This window comes from Lutra lutra, chromosome 10 (assembly GCF_902655055.1).
Source record: "Lutra lutra chromosome 10, mLutLut1.2, whole genome shotgun sequence".
Taxonomy (NCBI): Eukaryota; Metazoa; Chordata; class Mammalia; order Carnivora; family Mustelidae; genus Lutra; species Lutra lutra.
The window spans coordinates 69,686,572-69,713,918 of NC_062287.1; the positions used below are offsets into that span (position 1 = coordinate 69,686,572).

The 27,347-nt window shown below is 37.2% G+C and overlaps 1 protein-coding gene across 2 annotated transcripts in view; it reads left to right on the forward strand.

Moving 5' to 3' along the window:
• Positions 1-27,347, forward strand: part of PDE3B (phosphodiesterase 3B) — a 182,608-nt gene that overhangs the window by 144,089 nt on the left and 11,172 nt on the right. For both annotated transcript variants that reach the window (XM_047690782.1, XM_047690781.1), the window contains exons 6-12: positions 4,990-5,200; positions 5,724-5,800; positions 12,057-12,208; positions 13,413-13,550; positions 14,751-14,862; positions 17,181-17,294; positions 22,124-22,323. In XM_047690782.1, the coding sequence (XP_047546738.1) occupies positions 4,990-5,200; positions 5,724-5,800; positions 12,057-12,208; positions 13,413-13,550; positions 14,751-14,862; positions 17,181-17,294; positions 22,124-22,323 (1,004 nt within the window). The remainder of the gene's footprint in view (positions 1-4,989; positions 5,201-5,723; positions 5,801-12,056; positions 12,209-13,412; positions 13,551-14,750; positions 14,863-17,180; positions 17,295-22,123; positions 22,324-27,347) is intronic.

Genomic DNA, 27,347 nt, shown 5'->3' on the forward strand with positions numbered 1-27,347 from the left:
AGGCCCCAGTCAGTGGAGCTGACCCTGAGGCCTCTCACAAGCAGGACGTGAAATCCAATCCTGTGTCGTCAACTAAAGTTTGAAGGTGTAACTATTTCAACAGATTCCCTTCTACAGGTGACTTCTAGGCAGCTGACTCTAGGCAAGACATTTAAAGAAACCTTTAGACTCATTGATTGACCACAAAATTGTTCTGACTCATGGGTGACTTACAGGAAGTCAAACTTAAAAAATAAATCAAGAACTTAAAGGTAAAAAACGAAACAAAACAAAACAAAAAACAAACAAAAAAACAGCTAGTAAAACCTCAGTGGCTACACATGTCTGAGAAAACAGAATCTACATAATTAGGCCAGGAAAGCCATTCAATAACTAGAAGCAAGAAAACAAAAATCGGAAACCTAATTAACCTTGGGTGTGGGACAGATCTGATACCAGAACTGTTAAAATATTACCTAAAATGTCCAGTTTCCACAAAAAAAAAAAAAGAAACATGCTAAGAAATTTTTGTGATGTACAAAGAAACAAATTTTTGTCAACAGAAAATTTCCCTGATAGGGCTTGGAATTTAGACTTAGTAGACAATGACTTTAAATCTGCTATTATAAATATGTTTAAAGTACTAGTGGAAACCGTATCTAAATTTTTTTTAAGATATTATTAATTTGAGAGAGAGACAGAGCGTACAAATTGGGGGTGAGGTGGAGGGACAGAGATAGGGAGAAGCAGACTCCCCATTGAGCAGGGAGCCCAACATGGGGCTCGATCCCAGGACCCTGTGATCATGACCTGAGTCGAAGGCAGACACTTAACTGAGACACCCAGGTGCCAATATTTACAGTATTTAAGAAGCGTTATGACAACAGTGTCTCATCAAAGAGGGAATATAAAGAACTAGAGATTATAAAATGAAATTTTAAATATTTTTAATACTTAGGAAAATAATTGCCACCTCTAGTGAGTATCGGATTGGAGGTACTAGCCACAGCAGTCAGGTAAGAAGGAATAAAAGGAATAGGTAAAACTATATTTGCAGATGATACCATGTATTTATAAAACCTGAAGAAATTCATTAAAATATATTACAAACTAATAAGTTTATCGGTTTAGCAGGATACAGGATCCCAGTACAAAAATCAACTATATTTCTATATATTAGCAATGAATAACACAAACTGAAATAAAGAAAATAATTCCATGTGAAGTTAGTATTAAAAAGAATAAAATACTTGGAATAAATTTAACAAAATAGCATAAGACCTGTACACTGTAAACTGTAAAACATTGTTGAGAGAAACTAAAGATCTAAATAAATACAAAAACACTCTGTGTTTGTGGATCAGAAAATGTAGTATTGTTAAGATGGCAATACTCCCCAAATTGTTCTAGATTTCATGCCATCTTTATCAAGTTCCAAGATGGTTTCTTTGCAGAAATTAACAAGCTGATCATAAAGTTCATATGGTGGAGCGCCTGGGTGGCTCAGTCCGTTAAGCATTTACTTTTGGCTCAGGTCATGATCTCCAGTCCTGGGCTTGGGGCCCATGTCAGGCTCCCTGCTCAGCAGGGAGTCTGCTGCTTCTCCCTCTGCCTCTCCCCCTCAACTTGTGCTCTCTCTCTCCCTCTCTCTCTCAAATAAATAAAATCTAAAAAAATAAAAATTCATAAGCAAATTCAAGGGACCCAGAATAGCTAAAGCAATTTTTAATAAAATAGAAGAAATTGGAGGACTCACACTTTGAAATTTAAAACTTACTACTGGCCTGTATAATCGAGAGTGGTACTGGCATAAGGATATTCCATCTCAATGGGATAGAATTGAGAGTCTAGAAATAAATCCTTATGTGGCCAGCTGATTTTCAACAGGGGTGCCAAGATGATTCAGTGGGGAAGAAACAGTGTTTTGTTTTGTTTGTTTGTTTTTAAAGAGTTTTTTATTGTTTATTTGACAGAGATCACAAATAGGCAGAGAGGCAGGCAGAGAGTGAAAGGGAAGCAGGCTCCCCACTGAGCAGAGGGCCCGATGCGGGGCTGGATCCCAGGACCCTGGGATCATGACCCGAGCCAAAGGCAGAGGCTTTAACCCACTGAGCCACCCAGGCGCCCCGGAAACGGTGTTTTTAACAAATGGTGTTAAGACAACTGGATATACACAGGAAAAAGAATGAATTTGGAATCCTATCTGTTATCATACTCAGAAATTAACAAAAATGCATCATAGACACAACTATAAGAGTTAAAGCCTAAAACTAGTAGAAGAAAATGGAAAATTTTTGTGACTTGGGGTGTTGAATACAGCATTCTAATACATGACAGCAAAAGCTCAGTTCATGAATGAGAAAAACTGACAATTGGAACTCATTAAAATTAAAAACATTTGTATTTCTACTGACACCTCTTTAGGTGAAAAGTGAAAAGACACAGGATGGGGGAAAATATTTGCAAATTGTATATTTGATAGTGGCCTGGTATCTAGAATATACAAAGATGTCCTACAACTCAGTAATTAAAAGACAGTGGACCTCACTAAAAAGCTGTTTCTCCAGAGGAGATACACCAACGGCCCCTACCACACCAAAGATGTTCAGTATCATTAATTATTAGGGAAATGCACATCAAAACCACACTGACCCAAGACTTCATCCCCACTGCAAGGCCTGTGATTTTAAAGACAGACAGGTGCAAGTGGTAAAAATGTTCTGAAGTGGGAGCGCTGACACATTGATGGGAAAGCGAAATGCTTCAGCCACTTTGGAAGACAATTTGGCAGTTCAGTACTTGAACAGAGAAATAAAATTGTGCTATCTTCGTGCGTACAGTTTTATACGGCCTTGAAAATCGGAGGATTGCAGTCACATGCAACTGCCTGGCAGTATCTTTTTAAGATGTAAGCAAGGCATAGAAGCATTTATATTCATCGTCTAATTGAGTTTATAAAGTTAAAAAAAAGCAAAACTAATCTAAATTGTGAAAAAAAAAACAAGTACATACATGGTAGACATATAGAGAAAGGTAAGAAAAACAATACCATGCAAATCAAGATAATGATTTCCTTTAATGAGAAGAGGAGGAGCTGGAAGACAGGAGTTCTGGTCTCTGGCAGTGCTCTATGTCTCAGCTTGAGTGGTTAGCGTTCTCTCCGTATGTGTGTTCTATTTCATGCTAAACAAGGTTTAATATTAAAATGATGACTATATCATAGAAAGCATTTTTTTTTTTAAGAGTTGTTAGGTTCTTCTCTGTCAGATCAAATGTCTACCCTAAGATTATGTTACCCTTTCTTCTTCTTAGCTTGTCTGTCAGGATTTTGGACACTCACTAGTAAAATGAGAGAAAAGAGGGCTAGAAAAAAGGACCCTTAGTTTCCAGTTAGTAACTAATCAACCAAGGCACTTCTTGTCTGGTCCTCTGTTTCCTCTTCTGAAATATTAAATTGGCTGACCAGATTTTAAAAAATCCTATTCAGCTCTAACACTGTATGAAATTACAGGAACCTCTACATACATCGGTCTGATAGAACCGTAGTGTCAGCTCTGGAGAAAGGACTAAAGGACTATGGTCTCCCAGCCTTAACTATGTTAGCTAAATCAAGTTTTTAGCTTCTTTTTTCTTTTTTTTTTTTTTTTGATAGTTTTTTAATCCCCCCCACATGTGAGAACGAAAATACTACTTAACTCACAACATGGTGAAAATAACACATTGTATTAAATAAAATAACACATTGTATTCGGGTTCTCTAGAGAACTAATAGGATGTGTGTGTGCATTTACAGAGAGAGAGATGGAGGGATGGTTTATTTTAAGGAACTGGTTTGCAGTATTGTGAGGGTAGGCAGGTGTGAGATTTGCAAGGCGGGCTGTCCAGCTAGAAATTCCAGGCAGGGGTGGGGGGGGGGAGGGGGGTGTAGATACCGCTGTCCTCAATCTGAAGGCAGTCTGGAGCCGAAGTTCCTTCCTCTTTGGAGGATCTCAGTCTTGTCTTTTAAGGCTTTGAACCAATTGGATGAGGCCACACGGACATTAAGGAGGGTTATCAGCTTTGCCCAGTTTACGGATTTAAATGTTAATCACCTCTGGAAGATACTTGCACAACCACTTCTAGCCTGCTGCTTGACCGAACAGCTGGATGCCGTAGATAGCCTAGCCAGGTGACACATGGAATTAACCATCACACACACATACCGCTATGCCTGAAAATGCCCTAGCTCCTGAGTAACTGTTACTTGCTTTACCCTCTGATTCACACTTCGATCTTTATTTGCAAATAAAGTTTTAAATCTGCCTACCTTTCTCCAGATATACCCATTACACCTTAGTTCAGGGCACTCAGTGTAGGTTTTTGGAGCAAATCAGTAGCATTAGAGATGTATTTCTGAAGCACTCTGTTTTTTTGTTTTTGTTTTTCGTCTTTAGCACTGAGCACTTGTTTGTGTTCTCCACTAGTCTCTGGGTTTGTTGAGTTGCGAGGACGGTACCTTTTTCTCCATGGTGAAACCCAGCACATTTTCTACCATATAGTAGGCTCTCAAATATTTGTTAAGTGAATGAATGAGCTGGAATGATTTGGATGTATTTTTAAAAGGAATCTCTTGTGTTAACCTATAATTTTATCATTGCTTTTAAGAACTTTGGTTCTTCAGTAAAGTTTGGTACCAATACTTTCTTCAGGTGGATATTAAGCCGCTAGGGATATAAAATGTGAAAGATAAAGACCAGTTAGGGAAATTTGTGCCACACTTTGTACATTTTAGTTATACTATTAATATCTGTGCCATCTTGCCACAAGGTATTTATTTCACACTCATGATGACAAATAGTGCCTATAGTGTCTTGAAGACACCTCCACCTGGAAATGTCTTTTATTATTTAATTGTAAATACTTTGCTGTCTTTAAAGAAGGAAAAGGTTCTTTATAAATACACAGAGACAGTAAACACCTACACATGCATATATATTTATTGATCTTTTTCCTCTCTTTTAATTTCTCAAGGTGCTTTCCCCAGCCTGAGTCCTGTGAATTCTCCCAGCCATGGACCAGTGTCTGCTGGCTCTCTAACTAATCGGTCACCCATAGAATTTCCTGACACTGCCAACTTTCTTAGTAAGCCAAGTGTTATTTTACACAGATCTCTGGGCAGTGCACCCAATTCACCAGATACTTATCAACAACTTAGAAATTCTGATAGCAGTTTGTGTAACAGGTAAGTTTCCCAAATATGTTATTTTAATAAATTGTTAGTAATTTTCTATTAAAACTAGTTAATGGATTAAAACTACATCTTCTTTATGGAGTAGTTTTTATTCTTAACAAACTTTTCCCTCATTTTAGCACTATTACTCATTTTCCAATTAAGTGATCTCTATCTGAAGTGAAATATAGTAGTATTCTATTCATCTCAAGATACTAGTAAATTGTGAGAATTATTTTGAATATAGTACTGTAGTACCCAGTTCATTTGCTATTTGTTTTCATTTTTTATTTTTTATCAGTAGTAAGTGTTTACTTCAGACCTCAGTGTTGACTTTCAAATATGTTATTTTCTTCAGGGACACAGGATGCCTTCCAGGATAAAGCCTAACTGTTAGGTTTATCGAGATGTTGGACTTGTATGATGTCTTGCAGTTAGGATCTTGGTTAAAATTAAGCAGATTTTCCAATTGTATTTAGCTCAAAATTTGCTTGCCTCATTTGTAAATGTATATCTGTCTGTTTTATTCTATAAGCTGTGGACATCAAATACTGAAATATGTGTCAACGTCCAAATCTGATTCTGGCACAGACTACCACAGTGGAAAGTCAGGTGAGATTATAAAAGTTGTGTGTGTTTGCATCTCAGAGAAGTTTCTGAAATTGTTTTAGAAGTGCATAAATGAGTGAGTTTAACTTCAGTTTATCCAACTTTAAAATGAAGCTATAATGTTTTACCTACTTAGGAGATAAGTAGAGGAGTTACTAGGAACAAGTTATAAATAACAGGCCGTGAAAGTGTTTTGAAGACTGCAGTGTGCCGTGTGGTCTTTTCAGGTTATAGCTAGGGTTCATAAACAGTGAAGTTAATTATATTAATGTTGAACTCCAAGCCCAAAAGAGTTTGCATACATTTTTTTATGGCATAAAGAGGAACTGTTGTAAATTTTGTTACATCATTCTGAAACATTTTATATTCTCAAATATGAAAAATTGTTGGTGATAAAGTTATGGTTGTTTTATAACTTTAAAAAATTGATGACTCAGGCATACAGTAATAGTTAACTAGGTAACTCAAGCCATCCTTCTCCCTGAAAGTAGCTAGAAAAGCCAGACAGATTATTAACAACAAGTATGTGCTTAAAACCATTGAAAACTAACAAGTTCCTCAGAGTTACCAGTACAGGATCTGGAGGAAGATAGAAACTCACAAAAATGAGCCTGGCATTTGGGTCTATCAAAAGGGTATTTGCTCCTTCTAGAGGGGCCGGTGACTAATAGAATCAGCAGTCCTTTTGGTAGTTCCCTTAGGACTGGGGAGATAGAGATTGGAGTTGAAGGCTTACCATAGTAGGGATAACTTGGTAAACTCTGTAGCCCTCTAAGAATAAAGGCAAACCAGAAATAGATGGGCCCCCACAGGGATTATGGGCTCTTACTGATCTCTTTACGTACTATAAAAGTCAACATTTTAAAGTGTACATTTCAGTAGTTGTTGGTTCTTAAATTGTATAACACACACACATGCACACAAGGAAAAGACCAGTCCTTCACAAACTCTTCCAAAAAGTAGAATAAGAGGGAAAACTTCCCAACGCATTCTTTAGGACTAGTGTTATCCTGATGTCATAACCAGACAAAGGCATCCAAGAAAACTACAGACTAATATCCCTTATGTGTATAGATGCAAAAATCCTTAACAAAATAATATTAAACTGAGTCCAGCAGCATATGAAATGGTCACACCATGACCACAAGGTATTTATCCCAGGAATGCAAGAGTAGTTTAACAGTTGAAAATCAACCAATATAATATATATACCATATTAATAGAACAAAAGGGGAGAAAGACATGATAATCTAAATATGTGCAGAAAAAGCATTTGATAAAATCTAAGACTCTTTCATGATAAAAATACTCAAACTAGTTATAGCAGAGAAGTTCTTCAGTCCTTCTGATAAAGGACATCTTTGGAAAACACACACCTGAACATCATCCTTAATGGAAAGACTGATGCTTTCTTCCTAAGGTCAAGAATAAGATAAAGATTTTTGCTTTCAGCACTTTTAGTCAACATAGTACTAGCGGTTCTCGCTAGGAAAATTAGAAAGAAAAAGAAATCTAGGCATCCTGAATGAAAGTAAAGAAATAAAACTGTCCCATATTCATAGATCATATGAACCTTTTGTAGAAAATCCCAAAGAATACACACACACACTAGAACCAATAAACCAGTTTAGCAGAGACAAGATGCAAGATCAGTGATGTACAAAATTGTATTTCTGTATACTAGCAAGGAACCATCATAAATTGAAATTAGGAAGACATTTCAATTTATAGTAATATAAGAATGAAGTAGTTAGAATAAATTTAACAAAAAAAGGGGATTTATAAACTAAGAACAATACAACATTATTGATAACAATTAGAGAAAATCTAAATAAATTGAGAGGCATTTCATATTAAAAGATTGGAAATATTAGTATTGTCAGTAGGGCTATTCTCCCAAATTGATCTATAAATTCATTGTAATTCTTAACAAATTCTAGCAGGCTTTTTTTTTTTTTTTTTTGGTAGGAATTGACAATTGGTCTTAAATCTTACACAGAAAGACAATGACCAACAATAGCCAAAACAGGGCATCTGGGTGGGTTAGTCAGTTAGGCATCTGCCTTTGGCTCAGATCATGATCCCAGGGTCCTGGGATCGAGTCCCACATTGGGCTCCCTGCTCATCAGGAAGCCTGCTTCTCCCTCTGCCCTTCACCTTGCTTGTGCTTGCTCTCACTTCCTCTTCTCTCAAATAAATAAAATCTTACAAACAAACAAGCAAGAGCCAAAACAATTTGGAGAAAAAACAAATTTGGAGGACTGACACTATCTGATTTCAAAACTTACTATAAAGCCACTGTAATTAAGATAGTGAGGTATTGGCACAAAGATGAGCCTGTAAATTAGTGTAACAGAATTGCAAGTCTAAAAATAGATTCTGGCATTAATGATTAGCTGAATTTTGATATCGAAGCCAAGACAGTTCCAAAGAGAAAGGATAGTTGTTGTTTTTTTTTGTTTTTACCAAATGGGGTCAAGACAATTAGATATCCACTTGTCAAGGGAAGAATTTGGACTCTTACTGTATATACAGAAAGTAACTCAAAATAGATCATAGACCTAAGTGTAAGAGTTAAAACCTTGAAACTTATAGAAGAAAATATAGGATATAGTCTTTGTGACCTTGAGTTGAATGAAGCATTCTTAAATACCATACCAAAAGCAAAGTCTGTGAAAGAAAAAAATAACAAATTGGGCTTCAGCAAGAAAAAAAATGACAAACTGGGCTTTAGCAAAATTAAAAACTTTTCCACTTCAAAAGACAACAATAAGAAAGTGAAAGACAAACCACAGATTGAGAGAAAATATTTGGAAATTATACATCTGATTAGGTCTTATATCCATAATAAAGAATATAATTCATTATTAAGAAGTCAACTCAAGAAATGGGCAGAAGATGTCTGATATTTTGGTCTGAGTCATTTGGTGAAGGATATAAACAAATGGGTAATGAACACATGAAAAGATGAATGACATCATTAGTCATTAAGGAAATGCAAATTAATACTATAGTGAGATACCACTATACTCAAATTAGAATAACTGTAATAAAAAAGTACCAAGTGTTAACAAGGATTTAGAGAAATTAGAACATTTATGCATTGCTGATGGGAATATAAAATGGTATACCACTTTGGAAAACATTCTGACAGTCTCTTTAAAAATTACACATAAATTTACCATATCACCCAGTAATACCATGGCTAAGAATTTATCCATGAAAAAACATATGAGCACTCAGAGATAGGAATGTGAACGTTATGACATTATTGATGATGCTGCAAAACTGGAGATGTCCATTAACTTGTGACTGGAAAAATACCATGTGGTATTTTTCATTCATACAATGTAATTTTATCTGATACATTCATACAATGTAATGTACATTGTATACACATTCATACAATGTAATTTTATCTGATACATGTCACTACATAGACCTCAAAACATTATTCTAAGTGAAAGAACCCAGGCTCAAAAGATTCCGTATTGTATGATTCTAATTATATAAGCTGCTAGAAAAGGTGAATGTACAGGAACAATAATCAGAACAGTGATTAGGATGAAAATAGGGATTAACTGTAAATAAGCAGGAGGGTACTTTTTGGGGTGATGAGAATGTTCTAAAACCAGATTGTCCTAATGGTTGTACAACTCTTTAAATTTACTAAAATTGTTGAATTATATAGTATGTTATACTCTCTCTCTCTATAAACACACACACACACACACACACACACAATACTATATTATATACACACACAGTTCTTTGGATTGACTGGTATCAGCTGGGAGATTCTCACTTGAGGACTCTCATGTGATCGCAGTCAGATATTGGTAAGAGTGATAGTCATCCGAAGGAATAAAGGATGACTGGACTGAATTTCCAAGATGGGATTAGTCATGTGTCTGTTGACTATTGACTAGTCCTCTAAATATGACCTCTCTATGGGCTTCTTCCAACATGATTCGCTGGATTTCAGGAGAGGAGGAAGTAGAAGCTGTGGATCAAGTTAATAGCTAAGTCCAGAACAGACAAAGTGTTACCTATACCCTATTCTGTTAATCAGAGCAGTCACACAGGCTGTCTGGATTCTAGGGGATTAGGAAATAAATGCTGTGTGTTGATGGAGGAGTGACAGAAATACACTTCAGAAGAGTGCAAGGGGGCTAAGCGATAGTGTTGCAGACAATTTTGAAAAGATTACATTTATTTCAACTGTTTTTGTTACTGTTCTATGTAAAATATAGTTATTAGGAGTTTGGATCATTAAAAAGTATGTATGGGGTGTCCGGGTGGCTCAGCCGGTTAAATGTCTGCCTTTGGCTGAGGTCATGATCTCTCGGTCCTGGGATCAAGTTCTGTATCAGGCTCCCTGCTCGATGGGGAGTCTGCTTCTACCTCTGCCCTCCGCCCCCTTTAAATACATAAATAAAATCTTAAAAAAAAAAGTATGTAATGAACCTCATATGTCATGATGGCTATTTTGGAATATTATTATATATATATACTAATAGTACTGCCTTGACCTACCAAGAGTAGTTGCATATTCTAAATTTCATTTGTTATGTTTTTCATTGGGAAAAAACAGTATTTTCCAAAGGATATTTCCTGATCATCATTAGTTAATGATTTTTTAGTATATTCAGTGTTAGATTCAGATTTGACTAGCATTTATTGATCATTTATTTTATGTAACATCTAGTAAGATAGATCTTATTATCCATACTTTATGGGGAAAAGAATTTGCCATTATCAAGTAGAAAAACTGGGATCTGAACGTAGTTCTTCTGAAATTCAATTCCAATAAGTACTTTTTAAAACAATATATATTTATTTGACAGAGAGACAGACACAGAGAAATCATAAGCAGGGGGAGAAGCAGAAGGAGAGGAAGAAGCAGGCTCCCCGCTGAGCAGGGAGCCTGATGTGGAGCTTGATCCCAGGACCTTGGGATTGTGACCTGACCCAAAACCAAGAGTCAGATACTTAACTGACTGAGCCACCCAGGCGCCCCTCCAATAAGTACTCTTAAAAACTCTTTTAACTAGGGGCGCCTGGGTGGCTCAGTCAGTTAAGTATCTGACTCTTGGTTTTGGGTCAGGTCATGATCTTAGTGTCGTGAGATGGAGCCCCACATGCTCAACAGGGCATCTACTTGAGATTCTGTCCCTTTCTCCCTCCCTCCGCTTGTTGCGTGCATGGGTCTGTGCTCTCTTTCCAATAAAATAAATAAAATCTTTTTTAAAAAGCTTTTACTTAGGAAAAGCCCCTGCATATTGAAGAGAGAACGAATCATAACTTTGTAACTTGATGGGTATTCGTACACTTAAACACATGTGTAATCACTCAGATCAATAAACTAATAAACTATTACCAGCCCCTCAGAATTTCTCCTCATGCCGCCCGCCCCTGGTATACCCTTTAAAGATAACATTGTCTTGGCTTTCAGTACTCATATGTGTCAGTTTGGGTATGTTGTCGAATTTTTCATAAAGACAATCAGTCTGTACCTTTGCGTCTGGCTTCCTTCATTCAGCAGTGTATTTTTCAGAATCACCCGCGCGGTTGCACGTGGTTGGAGTTCATTCTCTTTGTTCCACAGTGTTCAGCTGTGTGGATACGTTACATTTATTTATTCTTCTGTTGATGGGTTTCGGGGAAGTTTCCTATTTATAATATTACCGACAGAATGAATGTGATTTTTTTTTTTTTAAACATATGAATGAATGCTGTTTAGCTACCAGAGCTGCTTCCCTTTTCTGTGAGATTTGGGAAAAAGTATTATTAATCACATTGGTAGAGAAATAATTCATAATAAATGGTACTGTGTTTTAATTTTTAGATGTACCTTGATTGCATTCATCTATAATTAGGAATCTAGAGTTTTTATAGCCAAAACTCAATTTCAGAGTTGGAATTGCATACATCAAATTGCTAAAAAGTTCCTATTGATAGGGACTGACTTTTTTTTTTTTTAAGATTTTATTTATTTATTTGACAGAGAAAGTATGCACATAAGCAGGGGGAGAGGAGGAAAGGGAGAGGGAGAAGCAGGCTCCTCACTGAGTGCAGAGCCTGACGCAGGGCTCCATCCCAGGACCCTGAGATCATGACCTGACCCAAAGGCAGATGCTTAACCAATTAAGCCACCCAGGTGCCCCATTTGAATATTTTTTATAAGTAATTTTCCTTATAAAACTACACATATAGGGCAAGTTTTATTCTTATTACTACCATATGTGTTTTTTGAAAGGTGACGAAGACAGCACTGTTCCCTCAAAACAATCATTCAGCTGTACAGAAGCACGGCAAGAAGTGGAAACAGAGAACAGAGACTACAGAAAATTACTTTTGGAAGGTGATGATCACCTAACAGAAGAGGCACAGGATGAACAGCAACCAAATGTAAAAGACAAACTTTCCATATGATTATGTTAAGGTGAAATATAACATTAGCTTAGTACAAGTTCCACTATCTTTGCCCAGAACAAGATTTTTAATATAATAGTATTTTTAAATATTTTACTAAAAAGTCCTTATATCGTATTAAAGAAAAACTTGGGTTAAAAATAATAATTACAGTTGACCCTTGAACAAGGCTGGTGTTAGGGGTCCTGACCCTCCCACACATAGTCTAAAATCCACATATAACTTTTGACTCCCCCAGAACTTCATTTGCTAACGACCTTCAGTTGATCAGAAGTCCTACTGATAGCATAAACACATACGTCAGTTAACACATATTTTGTATGTTGTATGTATTGTGTACTGTATTCTTGCAATGAAATAAGCTAGAACAAAGAATGTGATTAAAAGTACTGAGGAGGAGAAAATGCAGTACTGTATGTACGGTGCTTACAGTCCTGGGAGAACTCACTCTCCTTACAGCACTGTAGTGCAGAAACTGGGGGGGAAGCGGACCTGCGTGGTTCAAACTCGTGTTGTCCAAGGGTCAGCTGTACTTCTGAGTCCATCCTCCTAGAACAACGAGGTGCATTCTTGTAGAACAAACACATGAACCCATTTTATTTAGTTTTATAGTAGATACAGTACTTTCCGTGCTGATACTGTCTTCATTGTATCTGGTAAGGGCATGAAGAACAGGCACACGAAGCATTAAAAAACAAAATCTGCTTACTTACAATAGCACTTTTTTGTTCTTAAGTTCCAAATTTAAGCTTCCTAGGGGGAAAAAACCATTCCTTTTGGGAAGTTAAACTAGTAATAAATGCCAGTATAAAGTTAGGAGTCTCTTTCTATTATCCTTCGGTACCTGTAACTTCTAAAATGAAAACAGTGGATTTTAGATTTGTGTATAGTGCTTGGGAAAGACAGTATTTTTATTTGTAAAGTACTGTGAGGATTAATAAGTCTTCTGATGCCTAGAAGACATTTTTACGTTTTCCTGAAGATAGCATTTTACAAAGAGGGGAAATTGGACGTACACATTCTATTGTAGAAATACATTCTATTGTATTTCTATTTTGTAGAAAATAGTATTGACCATTTTTTTAATGTTCAGTTTTAAGTGTTCTCATTTAGGTGTGGATTTAATTATTTTTAAAAGGTAGGGTTAAGTTGGTTTGTGTTTTCTCTCCCATCTGTGCAGATTGAACAGGAAGCATCACTGGACCTGATTTTAATAGAAGATTATGATTCCTTAATAGAAAAGATGAGCAACTGGAATTTTCAAATATTTGAAGTTGTAGAAAAAATGGGAGAGAAATCAGGAAGGATCCTTAGTCAGGTTTGTTTAAAATCTCTACTTTTTTAAAATTACAAATTAGTTTTTTCTTGAATCTTTATAAAACACAAAATATAAAAACATGTAATACTGGCTTAGGCACAAATTCGACATTGTTTACTGAATTCTTTTTTTTCACAAAAATGGGGTTTTCGGTAGAAAGTTTGAAAAGAGAAATCTATATACATAAACCCATGTATAAAAATAATTATCATATGAAATGTATTTCATATAATTTTATTGAATAAGTGAAAAGTAGTTTTTTGGCCCATGTGAGTGGAATTTAATTTTACTACAGAATAGAGTTACTTTATATTGAAGCCTGAGGTTGAAAAAGATGTGAAAGGTGAGCTAGTTCTAACCACTGAAACCTATGCTTTACTTTTTTATACCTGCCCTCCATGTGCTTTACTCAAGGCCAGATGGTTCATTTCATGCAAGAACCATGGAAAAATACTTTTTAACCACCCAGACTCGAGGTTCCCCTTGAGGGGTTCATCCCACAGCATCAGATTAACCTTCCCAAAATAGCATTCTCATTCTCTTCAAAGTATTTGAAGTATTTAAAGTATTCTTATTTATGAAATGTATAAACATGAGGGTAAATTATGTGGAGGGCATATGGTTTCATCTCATTGAAGTCTTTAGGGACAAAAATGTAATAAATATTTTGTTCCGACTTCTGTTGACACCTAGGACTAGAGGAATAGAATTCATATGCCCCTTAATAAACTGTAAATAAAAAAACTAAAGGGAAGAGTGGAAAAATTTTTAAATTGGGACATGATATAGTAATCTTTCTTTGGTTTTCAAGGGTTTTAGGGTGATATCTTCCTTTTTAATGTTTTGAAAAGAATTTCTTATAGGGAAGTTTTTAATAAATTATTAACTTAAAGACAGATGTACATGGTAATGTTCCCAAATGCAAATCACAAAAACATATTCTACTCAACTGCAAATAGAAATTCTGACTTTTGGGGTGCCTGGCTGGCTCTGCCTTCAGCTCAGGTCATGATCTCGGGGTCCTGGGATCAAGCCCTGCATCGGGCTCTCTGCTCAGCAGGGAACCTGTTCCCCCCCCACCCCCGCCTGCCTCTCTGCCTACTTGTGATCTCTGTCTGTCAAATATGTAAATAAAATCTTAAAAAAAAAAAAAAAGAAATTCTGACGTTTAATGTGAATTTTATTTTAATTGACATTTAGGTTATGTATACCTTATTTCAAGACACTGGCTTATTGGAAATATTTAAGATCCCCACTCTGCAGTTCATGAACTATTTTCGTGCATTGGAGAATGGCTACCGAGACATTCCTTGTACGTATCAGCAGATCTTATTAAGTTCAGATAATACTGGTTTTGAAACTATTTTTCCATTCAGATCTAAACACTTTTAAAATTACATGTCTGGAAAAATTTTAAGTAGGGATTTAAAAAAGTAATCTATATCCTGCTACCTAGAGTTAACGGACTAATTATTAACATTTATGTCTATTTTCTTATTTGTGTTTCATATAGTGAATCATAATACAGACATATATTTATAATGTGCTCTTTCCCTTAATTATCATATGGTCTACAACTTTGTGTTAATAATTATTCATCTGAGTATCTTATCTTTTAAAATGTTTGGTAATTAAGTGTGTCAGAAAATTCTTGACTTCAAAATATTTAAAAATTATCCATAGAATTTCCAGTTTTAACTGTGTCCTGACTTAGGGAGTAATTGCTAATGTCTACTTGATTTTATGGCAAAATATAATTTGAATTTCATATTAGGAAATAATAAGGTTTCCTTATACATCTATATATTCTACAGTTTCCCTTCATATGGACACATTTTGGGAAATCACTCATATAAACATAAAGCATATTATTCTTAAATTGGTATAACTCACTAATAATGATACTTAATGTGTGTTATATGTGCTATAATTTCCACTTATAAAGTCTGCTTTTTAAAAAGTGACTGCATTTTATAAATAGAATAAAGTGATACTTTATTTTTTTGTATTTATTTATTTGAGAGAGAGAGCGCACACATGCATGAGCAGAGGGAAGAGGCAGAGGGAGAGGGAAAAGCAGACTCCCTGCTGAGCAAGGAGCCCAACTCAGGACTCTGTCCCAGGACACTGAGATTATGACCGAGCTGAAGGCAGATGCTTAACTCACTGAGCCACCCAGGTGCCCCTAAAGTGATACTTTGAAATGGATTTCAGAGGAAGGGGAATGGGGAAAAAAAGAGGCAGTAAAGAGTCTTCACTATCAGCTCCAAATAGGATATTAAGAAAAGAGCCTCTGGATCTAACTTTTTTAAACTTTAGTATCCAGATTTACAAATGGAAATTACACTAGTTTCTACTCCATATGTAGTGATAAGCCACAAAAAGCGCAGAGTAGAATTCCTGGCACATAGTATAAGGTCAGTAAAAGGTGTTCACTATATGAATAATTAAACTCCTCATAGACTGACATCACATCACATGGATGGCCTGAAGACTTAGTATTGTGTCATCTGCTGATTGTACCTGGTACTCATTAACTGTTGAAGTGCTGGACTTTTATTGAATATCAGCTGTGACTGTCATCATTAGATCCATGGAGATTATATCATTTAATCTTTGTTGGAAAGTTTATATTATCTACCTTTCACAGGTGAGAAGTACAAACGCAGAAGAATCTTTCCCAAGATCCTAAAACTCTTAGAAATGGCAAAACTGGGTTTCACGTGTAGGTCTTGCCTTTTCACATAGTGATAGTCAGTAAACCAGTGTTTGCTTGATTTTGTGCTGTGTCTCAGACACTGTTCTGGATGTTTTTGTATGCCATTTTAACATTTCGTCCTTCTAGCAGGCCTGAGAGATAGGTATGTCTCATCTCTCTCTCTCTCTTTTTTTTTTTTTTTGAGTGTATGTGGTTTTTTGTGCAGGGGAGGTGGGAGTGGGGAGTTCAAGTATCTATAATTTTTAAGTGTTGTCTTTATGCAAACACTGGTCTCCCTAATCCATGCACTATTTACATAGTATTTTTAAAGCTACAAAATAGCAACCTTCAGTAAAGTTTTCAGTGCCTTTCTATAAGCCCTTGTTACTTGCCTTTTCTGTGACTGCCTTACTATGTTTTCATAGTATTTGTGAAAGTTTTTATAAGAGAAGTTTTTAATACATCAAGAGACTTTAAAAAAGTAAGATGAAACCAAAGTTTCCTGGCTGGCCCAGTCACCGAAACATGCTACTCTTCATCTCAGGGTCATAAGTTCAAGCCCCGTGTTGGGCACTGAGCCTACTTAAAAAAAAAAAAGATGAAATATAATTGTGGGAAGTTATTCCAAGCCATACATTTTATTAATGAGGGTATAAGATAGTAGAAAATTATTGTGCTTTAAAAAATGTCCTATGTTGGGGCACCTGGGTGGCTCAAATGGTTAGGCATCTGCCTTCAGCTCAGGTCGTGACTCTGGGGTCCTGGGATCGAGTCCCATGTCAGGCTCCCTGCTCAGCGGGGAGCCTTCCTCTCCCTTTCCTGCTCCCCATGCTTCTGTGAGCTCTCTCTGTGTCAAATAAATAAAATCCTTTAAAAAAAAAAAAGTCCTATGTTTAACATAACATTTTTATAAAACGTTTTGATGACTTTAGATCACAATCGCATACACGCCACAGATGTCCTGCATGCAGTTTGGTATCTGACAACGCGGCCAGTTCCTGGGTTACAGCAGATCCATAATGGCTATGCAACAGGAAATGAAACAGGTACTTCCGTCTACAAGTTTCCTTTTAGTTGTTTGTCCAGAAATAATAAATCAAGCTTTCTCCTTTCATTACCTCTCTTCTTTTAAAAATTGCACTAAGGAAACTTTGGTACATGTAAATGACTATATAAATTTTGATGCATAGTAATGGTATGCAAATTAGGAAAGCTACAACTCACCTTAAGATGCAGTACTGTTGAATCTACCATATTTCTTCTCTGTGTCCCATCCTGTGGCTTGCTGTCTGGAATAGCATGATAATCATTTGTTTGTTCTTTTCTTTCAGTTCTTGGTTTTCTTGTTGCAGGTGTATCATGTAAATTTAAAATATATAACCTACACAGTGAAAATGGCCATACTTAAAAGCCTTATGTAAGCATGTAAATGATGACATTAAAAACCTTTCATAACGTTTATGTTTTGCTCCCAAAGAAGTTAATTCTGTTCCTCATCATAAATACAATTATTTATACAAATGTACTAATTTACATAACATGGTTCTCTTACTCTGTTAAAGAGGGAAGAACTACTCCAGTGAGATACATATACACACACACCCCCACACCCATCAGGACAGAATCTGCTTAGTTACAAACGCCTGAGAAACATGATCATGCTAATCAGGGCAGATGTCATAGGTTCAGCTGTTGCTTTACAGACTTTGGTCATTGAGTCCAAAGTATTGCCATTAGGTTTTCTGCCGTGCCATATTTACTCTTTCCTCATCCTCCTTATTCCTTCTATTAGTTCCATACTTCCATCAGATCATTTTCTTCAGCTTTTCTGTTTGTAGATGTAGCTATTTTCTTAGAAGAATATTTTCATATTTTAGCCCATTTGATGATAGTGATTGATTTTGTCTGATCCTTACTATCGAGAGGAAATAAGGTTCCTACTATACATGGGAGAATATAACATAGGGGATTTTTTTTTTTTTTTGGCCTTTTCAGTACTCCCATGTCCGGTGACAAAAGATAATGGAAAACTGTAGTGATCAACTGTCATCAGGATCACAACAGTGCAGACCTTTGAAAATATAGGTCATTCCACCAGGCAGAGTACCATGATCAGTAGAGATGCTGGCGGAGGACAAAGGGAAGATGGAATAAGAAGATGAGAAATCTGAGGTCCAGCTGTGTGACCAGTCTCAGAAGCGAAGTCTATAATAGCCAGATGCATTTTCCTCATTGCTATTTATTTTATATAATAAGGAAATTTTTTCTTCCTCTTTCTCATTCTCCTACCACCAAACATTGGTGGACTTTTGGGTTCTTTCTACTTTGGGACTGTTATGAATAATGCTGCTATAACTATTCTTGTACTAGTTTTTGTGTGGATATGTTTTCATTTCTCTTGGGCACATTCCTAGCTGCAGAATTCCTGGGTCATCAGATGATTCTGTGCTTAACATTTTGAGAATCTGCCAAAATGTTTTCCAAGGTGGCTGCACTATTTTATTTTCTCACCAACAATCCAATTTTTTGCTGCCACTTGTTATTATCTTTCTGATAGCCATTCTAGGTGGCTGCGAAGTGGTATTTCATTGCAGTTTGGATTTACATTTACTTAATGGCTAATAATGTTGAATGCCCTGCCATTTGTCTGTCTTCTTTGAAGAGATGTCTATTCATGTCTTTCAACCATTTTTAAATTTGGTCCTTTGTCTTTTTATTATTGAGCTGTAGGAGTTCTTTGTAGATTTTAGATATAAGTTCCTTAACCAGATTTATGATTTGCAGCTATTTTCTCCCATTCTGCAAGTTGTCTGTTTACTTTCTTGATGGTGTCTGTTGAAGTACAAACATTTTAAATTTTGATGAAGTCTAATTTATCTTTTTCTTATTTTGCTCATGCTTTTGGTATCCTATCAAAGAAGGGTTTTGCCTCACCCAAAATGATGAAGGTTTACTCCTTTGTTTTCTTCTAGGAGTTTCATAGTTATAGGAAGTTTAGGTCTGTGACCCATTGGAACTAATTTGGAGGATAAAAGAAAAGGTCTTTCTTTTGCACATGAATATCCAGTTGTCCCAGAACCATTTGTTGAAAAGAGTTCTTAATATATACTCCACATAGTTGGCTCTTAAATGTTACTAAATCAATTTCTACCTTATAGATGTGAGCATTAAATGAAACAATGTATGAAAAAGGCTAACATCATGCAGGGCACATAAATGGCTCTTCAGCATGGTCTTAGCACCCTTGTACAAAATCAGTTGGCCACAAATATGAGGGTTTCTTTCTGGACTTTCAGTTTTATTCCGTTGATTTTTATGTCTGTCCTCATACCAGTACATTATCTTCATTACTAAAGCTTTGTTAGTAAGCTTTGAAATTGGTAAGTTTAAGTCCTTCAACTTTGTTCTTTTTCAAGATTGTTCTGGCTCTTCTGATTCTCTTGTATTTCCGTGTGGATTGAGGTCCAGCTTGTGAATTTCTACCAAAAAAGAGAGAAAGAAAGAAAGACCAGCTAGGATTTTGATAGGGATTGTATGAAATCTGTAGATCATTTTGGGAGAGTATTGCTGTCTTAACAGTATTAAGTCTTCCGGTCCATGAGCCTGGGTGTTTTTTCCACTTCTTTAACTTGATTCAACAATATTTTTTCAATATTTTTTAATTTGCAAAATACTGGTTTTGTACTTCTTTTAAGTTTATTCCTAAGTATTGTATTCTTTTTGATGCTAGTGTAAATGGGATGGGTTTTGGGGGCTCATTTTTTGATTATTCATTGCTATCATTTATAAAAATAATTGATTTTTTGCATATTGATCTTTTATCCTGCAATCTTTTTTTTTTTTTTTTGACAGAGATCACAAGTAGGCAGAGAGGCAGGCAGAGAGAGAGAGAAGAAGAGAAGCAGGCCTCCTGCTGAGCAGAGAGCCTGATTTGGGGCTCGATCCCGGAACCCTGGGATCATGACCTGAGCCGAAAGCAGAGGTTTTAACCCACTGAGCCACCCAGGTGCCCCTATCCTGCAATCTTGATGATCACCCTTATTAGTTCTGATAGTTTTTTAGTGGCTTTCTTAGGATTTTTCTATATACAAGAGCATGTCATCTCTAAGTAGAGATAGTTTTACCTCTTTGTTGTGTGCTGGTCTCAGCCTGTCAATAACCATTGTTGGGGCTGGACCAGCTCTTGTGGTTACTATGATTACAAGATGCCCTTTAGTGATTACCATCAAGAAACTTAAAAAAAAAAAAAAGGTTTATTACTTAAAGGAATTGAAAATTACACAGCATAAGTAGGACCACAGAGCAAGGTCACAGGAGAAGAGAGAGAGAGAGGTCACGGGGAGGGAGAGGGAGAGAACACGCACAGTCGTGCATGCAGGTAGACATGTCTGAGGTTTATTGGGGTCAAGAGTGGGGGGTTTTACTGGCTCACTATTGGTGAATTTTAAGCGTAAGAGGAGGAATTTAAAGCTTGGGTAGAGAAAAAACCAGCAGCCCAAAAGGTCAGTTATCAACTGAGATTTCCAAAACAGAAGTGGCCTGGCTGTGCATCTAGAAAGGGAGGCTGGCAGGGTGTTTCTTCGAGATCAGCGTCTTTGAAGTGGTGCTTCTTTGAAATGGATACCTGGGAGAGCAAAGCTTAAATCAGGCACTTACGGTACAAAAAGTGGGGAAAACTATCAGGGTTTACCCTATACACTTCTCTTCCCGTCTGGATGCCTTTTACTGAGGCCTCCATTTAAATTAATCAGCTAATTAAAAGAATCACCATTTTCTGAAAGAAACAAATGGGATCTATGATAATTCTGCTGAAATGTCCTTGCCAGCTATTTTATTTTTCATAGTATTAACTTAATGTTAACAAAAAGCCTGCTTCCTCCTCTCTCTCTGCCTGCCTCTCTGACTACTTGTGATCTCTGTCAAATAAATAAATAAAATCTTTAAAAAAAAAATTCATGTGATGGCAAATACTGAGTGAAATAAATTATGATGAAGATTATTTTGGACTCTGACAAGCCAAAACATTATTCCTAGTTTCCACCAATGAAGTCAGTGAAATCTCCTGTCTCTCTAATATCTTTGTGGTTTTACTCTAAATATGGATTATTTTTTCCTCCGTATACTTCCTATTAAGATTTCAGCAAAATTAATAGAATGACCATCTGAATAGATAAAGCCACAAAAATGCAAGAAAAAAAAATCAGTGGTAAGATACTAAAGCATAGAAAGTATGGTGTTGATTGTGAAAATATTGTTCCTAACTAGAGGATGAAAAGAGAATTATGAGACATTCCTCAGTTTTCTACATCTTCTCATTTTCCAGTTTTTCTTGCCATTGTCTTCTAAGGGGCTTCATGGAAGGAAAAAGAGAAGGGGGAAGAGGAGTTGTAATCAGGGCTACAAATGAAATGTTATCTCTCTGGTAGAATTTGAAAAGCATCCTATGCTGAGAAACTTAGTTTGTTAATACATTAAATTCCTAAATCTCCATACAGTTTTCACAAAATTTTATTCTCTAGATTGCTTTATCCTGTTACTTTCTGTGTGCTGGCCATTATCTCTAGTCCTTAAATAATAAGTGTTAAGAAAACTAGAGGTTTTTAAAAATTATTATTAGCCCAAGTAAGAGAACATCATAAAAATCTCATAGTGTCTTATGAAGTAAGTGACTGTAGTACCAATGCTTAACCTTGTTCTTCTCTAGGAGCATGTGTGTTGGAGAGAATGGACTGTTTTAAGTCTTTGTTTATAAATAGTTTATTTCTTAGCTTAATCAACAAGAGAAATAATCGTATTCCCTGTGGGAAATCCCCTCCTCAGTCTCATTTTGTGAGGAAGTTATAGGTAATGCTGGTTTATTTTGCTTGTTCCTCAGATTCTGGTGGTAGAATGAGCCCTGGGCAAATTGCTTACATTTCTTCGAGGAGCTGCTCTATTCCAGATGACAGCTATGGTTGCCTTTCTTCAAACATTCCTGCGCTGGAATTGATGGCTCTCTATGTGGCGGCTGCCATGCATGATTATGATCACCCAGGGAGGACAAATGCATTTCTGGTGGCTACAAATGCCCCTCAGGTAGGAAATATTGTTTCAGAAATTACAAGAGTGATTCTGAAATTTCACAAGGGTGTTGTATATATCCTTTTGTAATCCACCCTTCAGTTGAATCAGGTAACCATTCCATCTGCACTGTAATTAATTGGATTTTAACACATGGCCTTGACATGAGATGTGCAAAAGAGTGAAGAAAAAATTACCTTCTCCTACCTCAAAATAAATACAGTCGTGAAAGAGTAACCTGCTGTTCTATGAAATTCTGGAATCCTTGCTGCCAGTATTTTTGCCTTTGATTAAACTGATGAGACTGACTAGATGTAAGCCTGATTCTTCTTCCTTTCCACGGCTGAAAGTGTAATGATGAGGAACTATCATTTTCCTTGATGTCCTCTTTTTTCCTCAAGACTCAGACTCTAAAGCTCATAATGCTACATATATTAGTGTATGTAAACATTCCTTTTAGTACCACGTTATTTTTGTACCCAGTACAGCTGATAAGGTGCAAGATTCCTTTACCATCAAAATTTGCATAAGAGGTAGGAGTTCCCACAAATGGATACTGTAATCGCAGTCGCTTTACACTTTCAGGCTTGGAACTAAATCCGTAATTTTAAGTGGTCGTGGGTGTTTGTTTAGGCTGGTGATTCCTGAAATGTCGTCGTTGCTTCTAACTGCATGCCTTACAAAGGACACGTAGTTGGTTCAGCTTGCGGAATTCATCTTGTGTCTTCACCACTCTGTGTGTAAACCTCACTTCTGATTTTTTCATCTTCTGTAGCCATCCTGTGTCGCTCTTCACCCATTTCTCTCCCACAACTCTCACTATTTAAAACAGAGGTGATCGGTTCTCTAGCCAGAACAAGAACAGGATTCAGAGACAGGGAGAGAGTGTTAAAAATGCCACATGATTCATTTCTCCTGTGGCACTTTATCTATTAATAGTTCATGATTTTCATAGGTAACTTTTTAATGAATTTCAGTCTAGATATTAATATTTGTCTACTTTCTAAGAACAGCTGTGGGAGAGGTTATAAACTAAGGAGCCAATGCCTCCTCACATTCTCCAGGAAGCGGAGGTACTCTCTCTCTCTCACTTCACACTGTCATCTTTAAAAACCTGGGCTTGTGGGGAGATGGGGATCTGGGCGGAAGGGGCACAGTGCAAAAAGCACTGGTCTTGAGATCGAGAGACCGGAGTTCAGTTTCTGATTACCCAGTCATTAGCCATGTGATCTTAGGTGAGTAACCCTTATCTTTCTGAGCTTCAGAATACACACCAGATATGATTAAGGGTAAAGGGACAACAAATGGAGGGTTTCTATTTCATGTGTTTGAGAGGCTCCTGAATCAGGTGTCCTATAGATTGGAGATTACCAACTTTTCTCTTTTGCTCTTGGCTTTAGATCTTTCACGGCCTTCCAGTACAGGTGAGTCCGACTTACTACCTCTCCCCTGAGGGGATGACGGGTGAGGGCACTCCAGTGTTACTGCTGCATTGTTGCAGATAAACCAATGATATCTGAAAGTCATCCCTACAAGTTACATGCTGGAAACTGTTGTCTTTTTTTTTTTTTTTTTAAAGATTTTATTTATTTATTTGAGAGAGAGACAGTGAGAGAGAGCATGAGCGAGGAGAAGGTCAGAGAGAGAAGCGGACTCCCCGCGGAGCCGGGAGCCCGATGCGGGACTCGATCCCGGAACTCCAGGATCACGACCTGAGCCGAAGGCAGTCGTCCAACCAACTGAGCCACCCAGGCGTCCCTGGAAACTGTTGTCTTAATCAAAATAAAAATGTGAAGTCTGGATAGAATACTAGTAATACATGTAATTTCTAACTTCTCATTGTTAATGACTGCCGGTAGAGGAAGCGATGGGAAGTGTGGGAAGGGATAGGAAATTGACAGGGCATTCAGCTGTTGAGAAAGGATGGTCTTCCACCCAGTCTCCTTGCTTATTGCCCGTGGGTCTGTACTCAACCCAGAGCATGCGAGTAGCTCTGTTGTAATGTGAATTACATCACTTTCTGTTCCAGACCCTCCAGTGGCATTCACCTCACTCCTAGTAAAAGTCATTGTAATGGCTCGGGGGTTGATTCTTCTGCCTTAATTCACCCACGTCCAGCCTCAGTGGCCTCCTGGCTGTTTTCTTCTATATCCCAGGCACGCACACTCCCTTTCTGAGGGCCTTTCCACTTCCGTCCTCCCTGTCCGGAGTGCTCTCTCCCCGCACATCTACGTGTTCACGTTGTCACTAGTTCCGTGTAACAATCCACGAGACCCTCCTGGAGCTCATTATGTTCTTTCCCTGCTTTGTTTTCCACAGCAGTGTTCATTCAGCATACTGTCTGTTTTGTTTATGACAGGTCTCTCCTCAGTGGAATATGTTTTCCCGAGAATAAGGATTTTGCCTTATTCCCTAACACCTAGAATAGTGCCTAACACATAAAAGTCGTTGAGTAAATATTTGTTGAATGTTGAAGGATGCCTGATTTCTTTGCTCTGCAGGACTGCTAGTTTGTCTGAAATATCCTGTTCTTCCTAAAGTAATGAAATTCGTGAGACCTGCTAGTGCGTGTGAGATAAGGACCCTTCTGTGAAGGCCTGAGGCGTGTTTATTAGGTAATAAGTAGATCTTCTCATCCTGGGAAGCTCAGTGGGTCTAATTAGGCCACAATTAGTGAAAAGTGTTATTGCATCAGTAGTAGTGTAGAATACCACCAACTGGATCAAATATTCTTCTTCATTCTCCTGGCAAGGAAAGGACGCTGGGAAGGTATAGGAGGATTGTTTTAAATTCTTGCTATGAAAGAACATGAAACACTTAGGTTTATCCTGAAGAGATGCCAGTATTAAAATTCTAAGAGATTTCTGAGCTATTTCCAAATGAAAACTGGTTGAAAGATGGGGATCGGTGCCTGAGGTATTGGAGTTTGAGAACATTTTCATGACATTTGGGGTAAAAGGAAATGAAATTTGAGGATGAGATCTGTAAATTGGAGACACTCATAAACGTTTTATCCCCCAAAATAGGGATCAAAGTGGTGACTAAATACATGCATTTGACTCCTCATTGTAACAGAAGAATAGGTGGGGAAGGGTATTATCATCAGAAGCTTAAAGAGTTTTCCAGAAATTTCTGTTTCTGGAAAATGAAAAACAGATGAATATCGAGAAGTGAAAGTATACTAGAGGTGGATACAGCTTAAGTGAACTCTAGAGAGACTCCTGATGCCGTTTGCCCCGGCTTGCTAAGCACACACGTGCATGCGCACCCCAGTCCCTGTACACCTACACTACACATCTTTAAATAAAGCTTGTACAACCCTGCACTTAACCTCCAGGCAGAAAACTCATCTCTTAGATATTGAAGGAAACCGCCAGAAGAGAGTAAGAATTACTAGTTGTGAGTATTAGTACTTCAGAGTAAATCCTTCTCATTTTGGAAACTTAACAGCTGGTGTCTGGTCTCATAACTGTAGAGCAGAACCTACTAAGTAACAAATGCCATCCACATCCATAGGGTTCCTACTCATCTTTCCAAATTAAAGAAGAAACTCAACACTAAACAGAAGAGAATCTTCTCTCTCTCTTTTTTAAAAATATCAATAGATAACCATAGGATCATTAGACAGAACATTAACCAGTAGCTTGGAAAGAAAAGGTTAAAATGGACAGGGTAACCAACTATAGGGGAGAAAAAAAATCTAGGGAGTAGAAAAGCTGGTAAGTTTTTAAAAAAGGAATTCTTAGAATTCGAGAAACACTGCATTTCTAAGAACAGCAAGCTATGAAAAAGGAAACATCAGAGAACAAGTTAGAGCTCTTAGAAACTAAAAATATTACTGCAAAAAAAAAAATCTAAAAATTCAGTACAAGCCCTGGAAGTAAATTTCCAGGTAACCTCTGCCAGAATGCAGAGTAGAAAGAGAAGGAGATGGAAGATATCAGGAAGGGAAAAATGGGGCACAGTGGACCAAGTCATGAGCTGATTGTTGGAGTTTCAGAAAAAGACGGTCTTTGGATTGAAGGGGCTCAGCAGGTGCCAGAGAAGTTGAATGGAGAGAAAACACCAAAAATCTGCACATGGAGTGCCACGGTAAAATAAAATTAAAAAAAAAAAAAAAAAAAAAAATTCCTGGGAGAATGACAACAGTATACATATAAAAGAACAAAAATCTGGGGTGCCTGGGTGGCTCAGTGGGTTAAGCCTCTGCCTTCAGCTCAGGTCGTGATCTCAGGGTCCTGGGATCGAGCCCCACATAGGGCTCTTTGCTCAGCAGGGAACCTGTTTCCCCCTCTCTCTGCCTCTCTGCCTACTTGTGATCTCTGTCAAATAAATAAATGAAACCTTTAAAAAAATTTTTCAAAAAAAATCCAACTGGCACCATATTTTAGCAACAATGGATGCTCGAGGGTACTGGAATTAACAAATATTGGATGCTTACTAGGGGAGAGGCACTATTCTAGGCATCATTACTGAACAAAACAGGCCAAAAAACATTTCTGCTCCCATAGAACGTACATTCCAGTAAAGGAAGAAGAGTAAAGAGCGTATGTGGGAGGCAGAGAGAGAGAAGATTATGATGTCCGAGCTAGGAAAGAAGTAACCCGGGGAGGGGAGGGGAGGGGAAGGGGAGTGCTGGCCTAAAGATACTATTTTCAAGTTAGATTTCTGTATCCCGCTAAGCTACAGCTGAGTGTAAGAGCAAAAATGAAGAGAATCTCAGATTAGAGGTGAAATAAATCATGTACCCACTCACCCCTAGAAAGTCACCTGAAAAACATGTCTTAGCAAAACAAGAGTGATAAGGAAGACAAAGGATCTTAGAAGATACAGGGTTATCAGAAATTTTTGAGCAAACCCAGAACTTCAGGATAAAGGATTCCTGTTCATCTTGACTATTTCTTTAAGGAGAAATACCTTCTCTCTTCCCCCCCCCCCCCGCCCCCATTTAAAACTAGCTGCTTTTTTTTCCTGTAGCACCTGAGTTACTACCTTTATTGGATTTTTTAAGTTAAGAATTTTTCTACATGAAAACAATT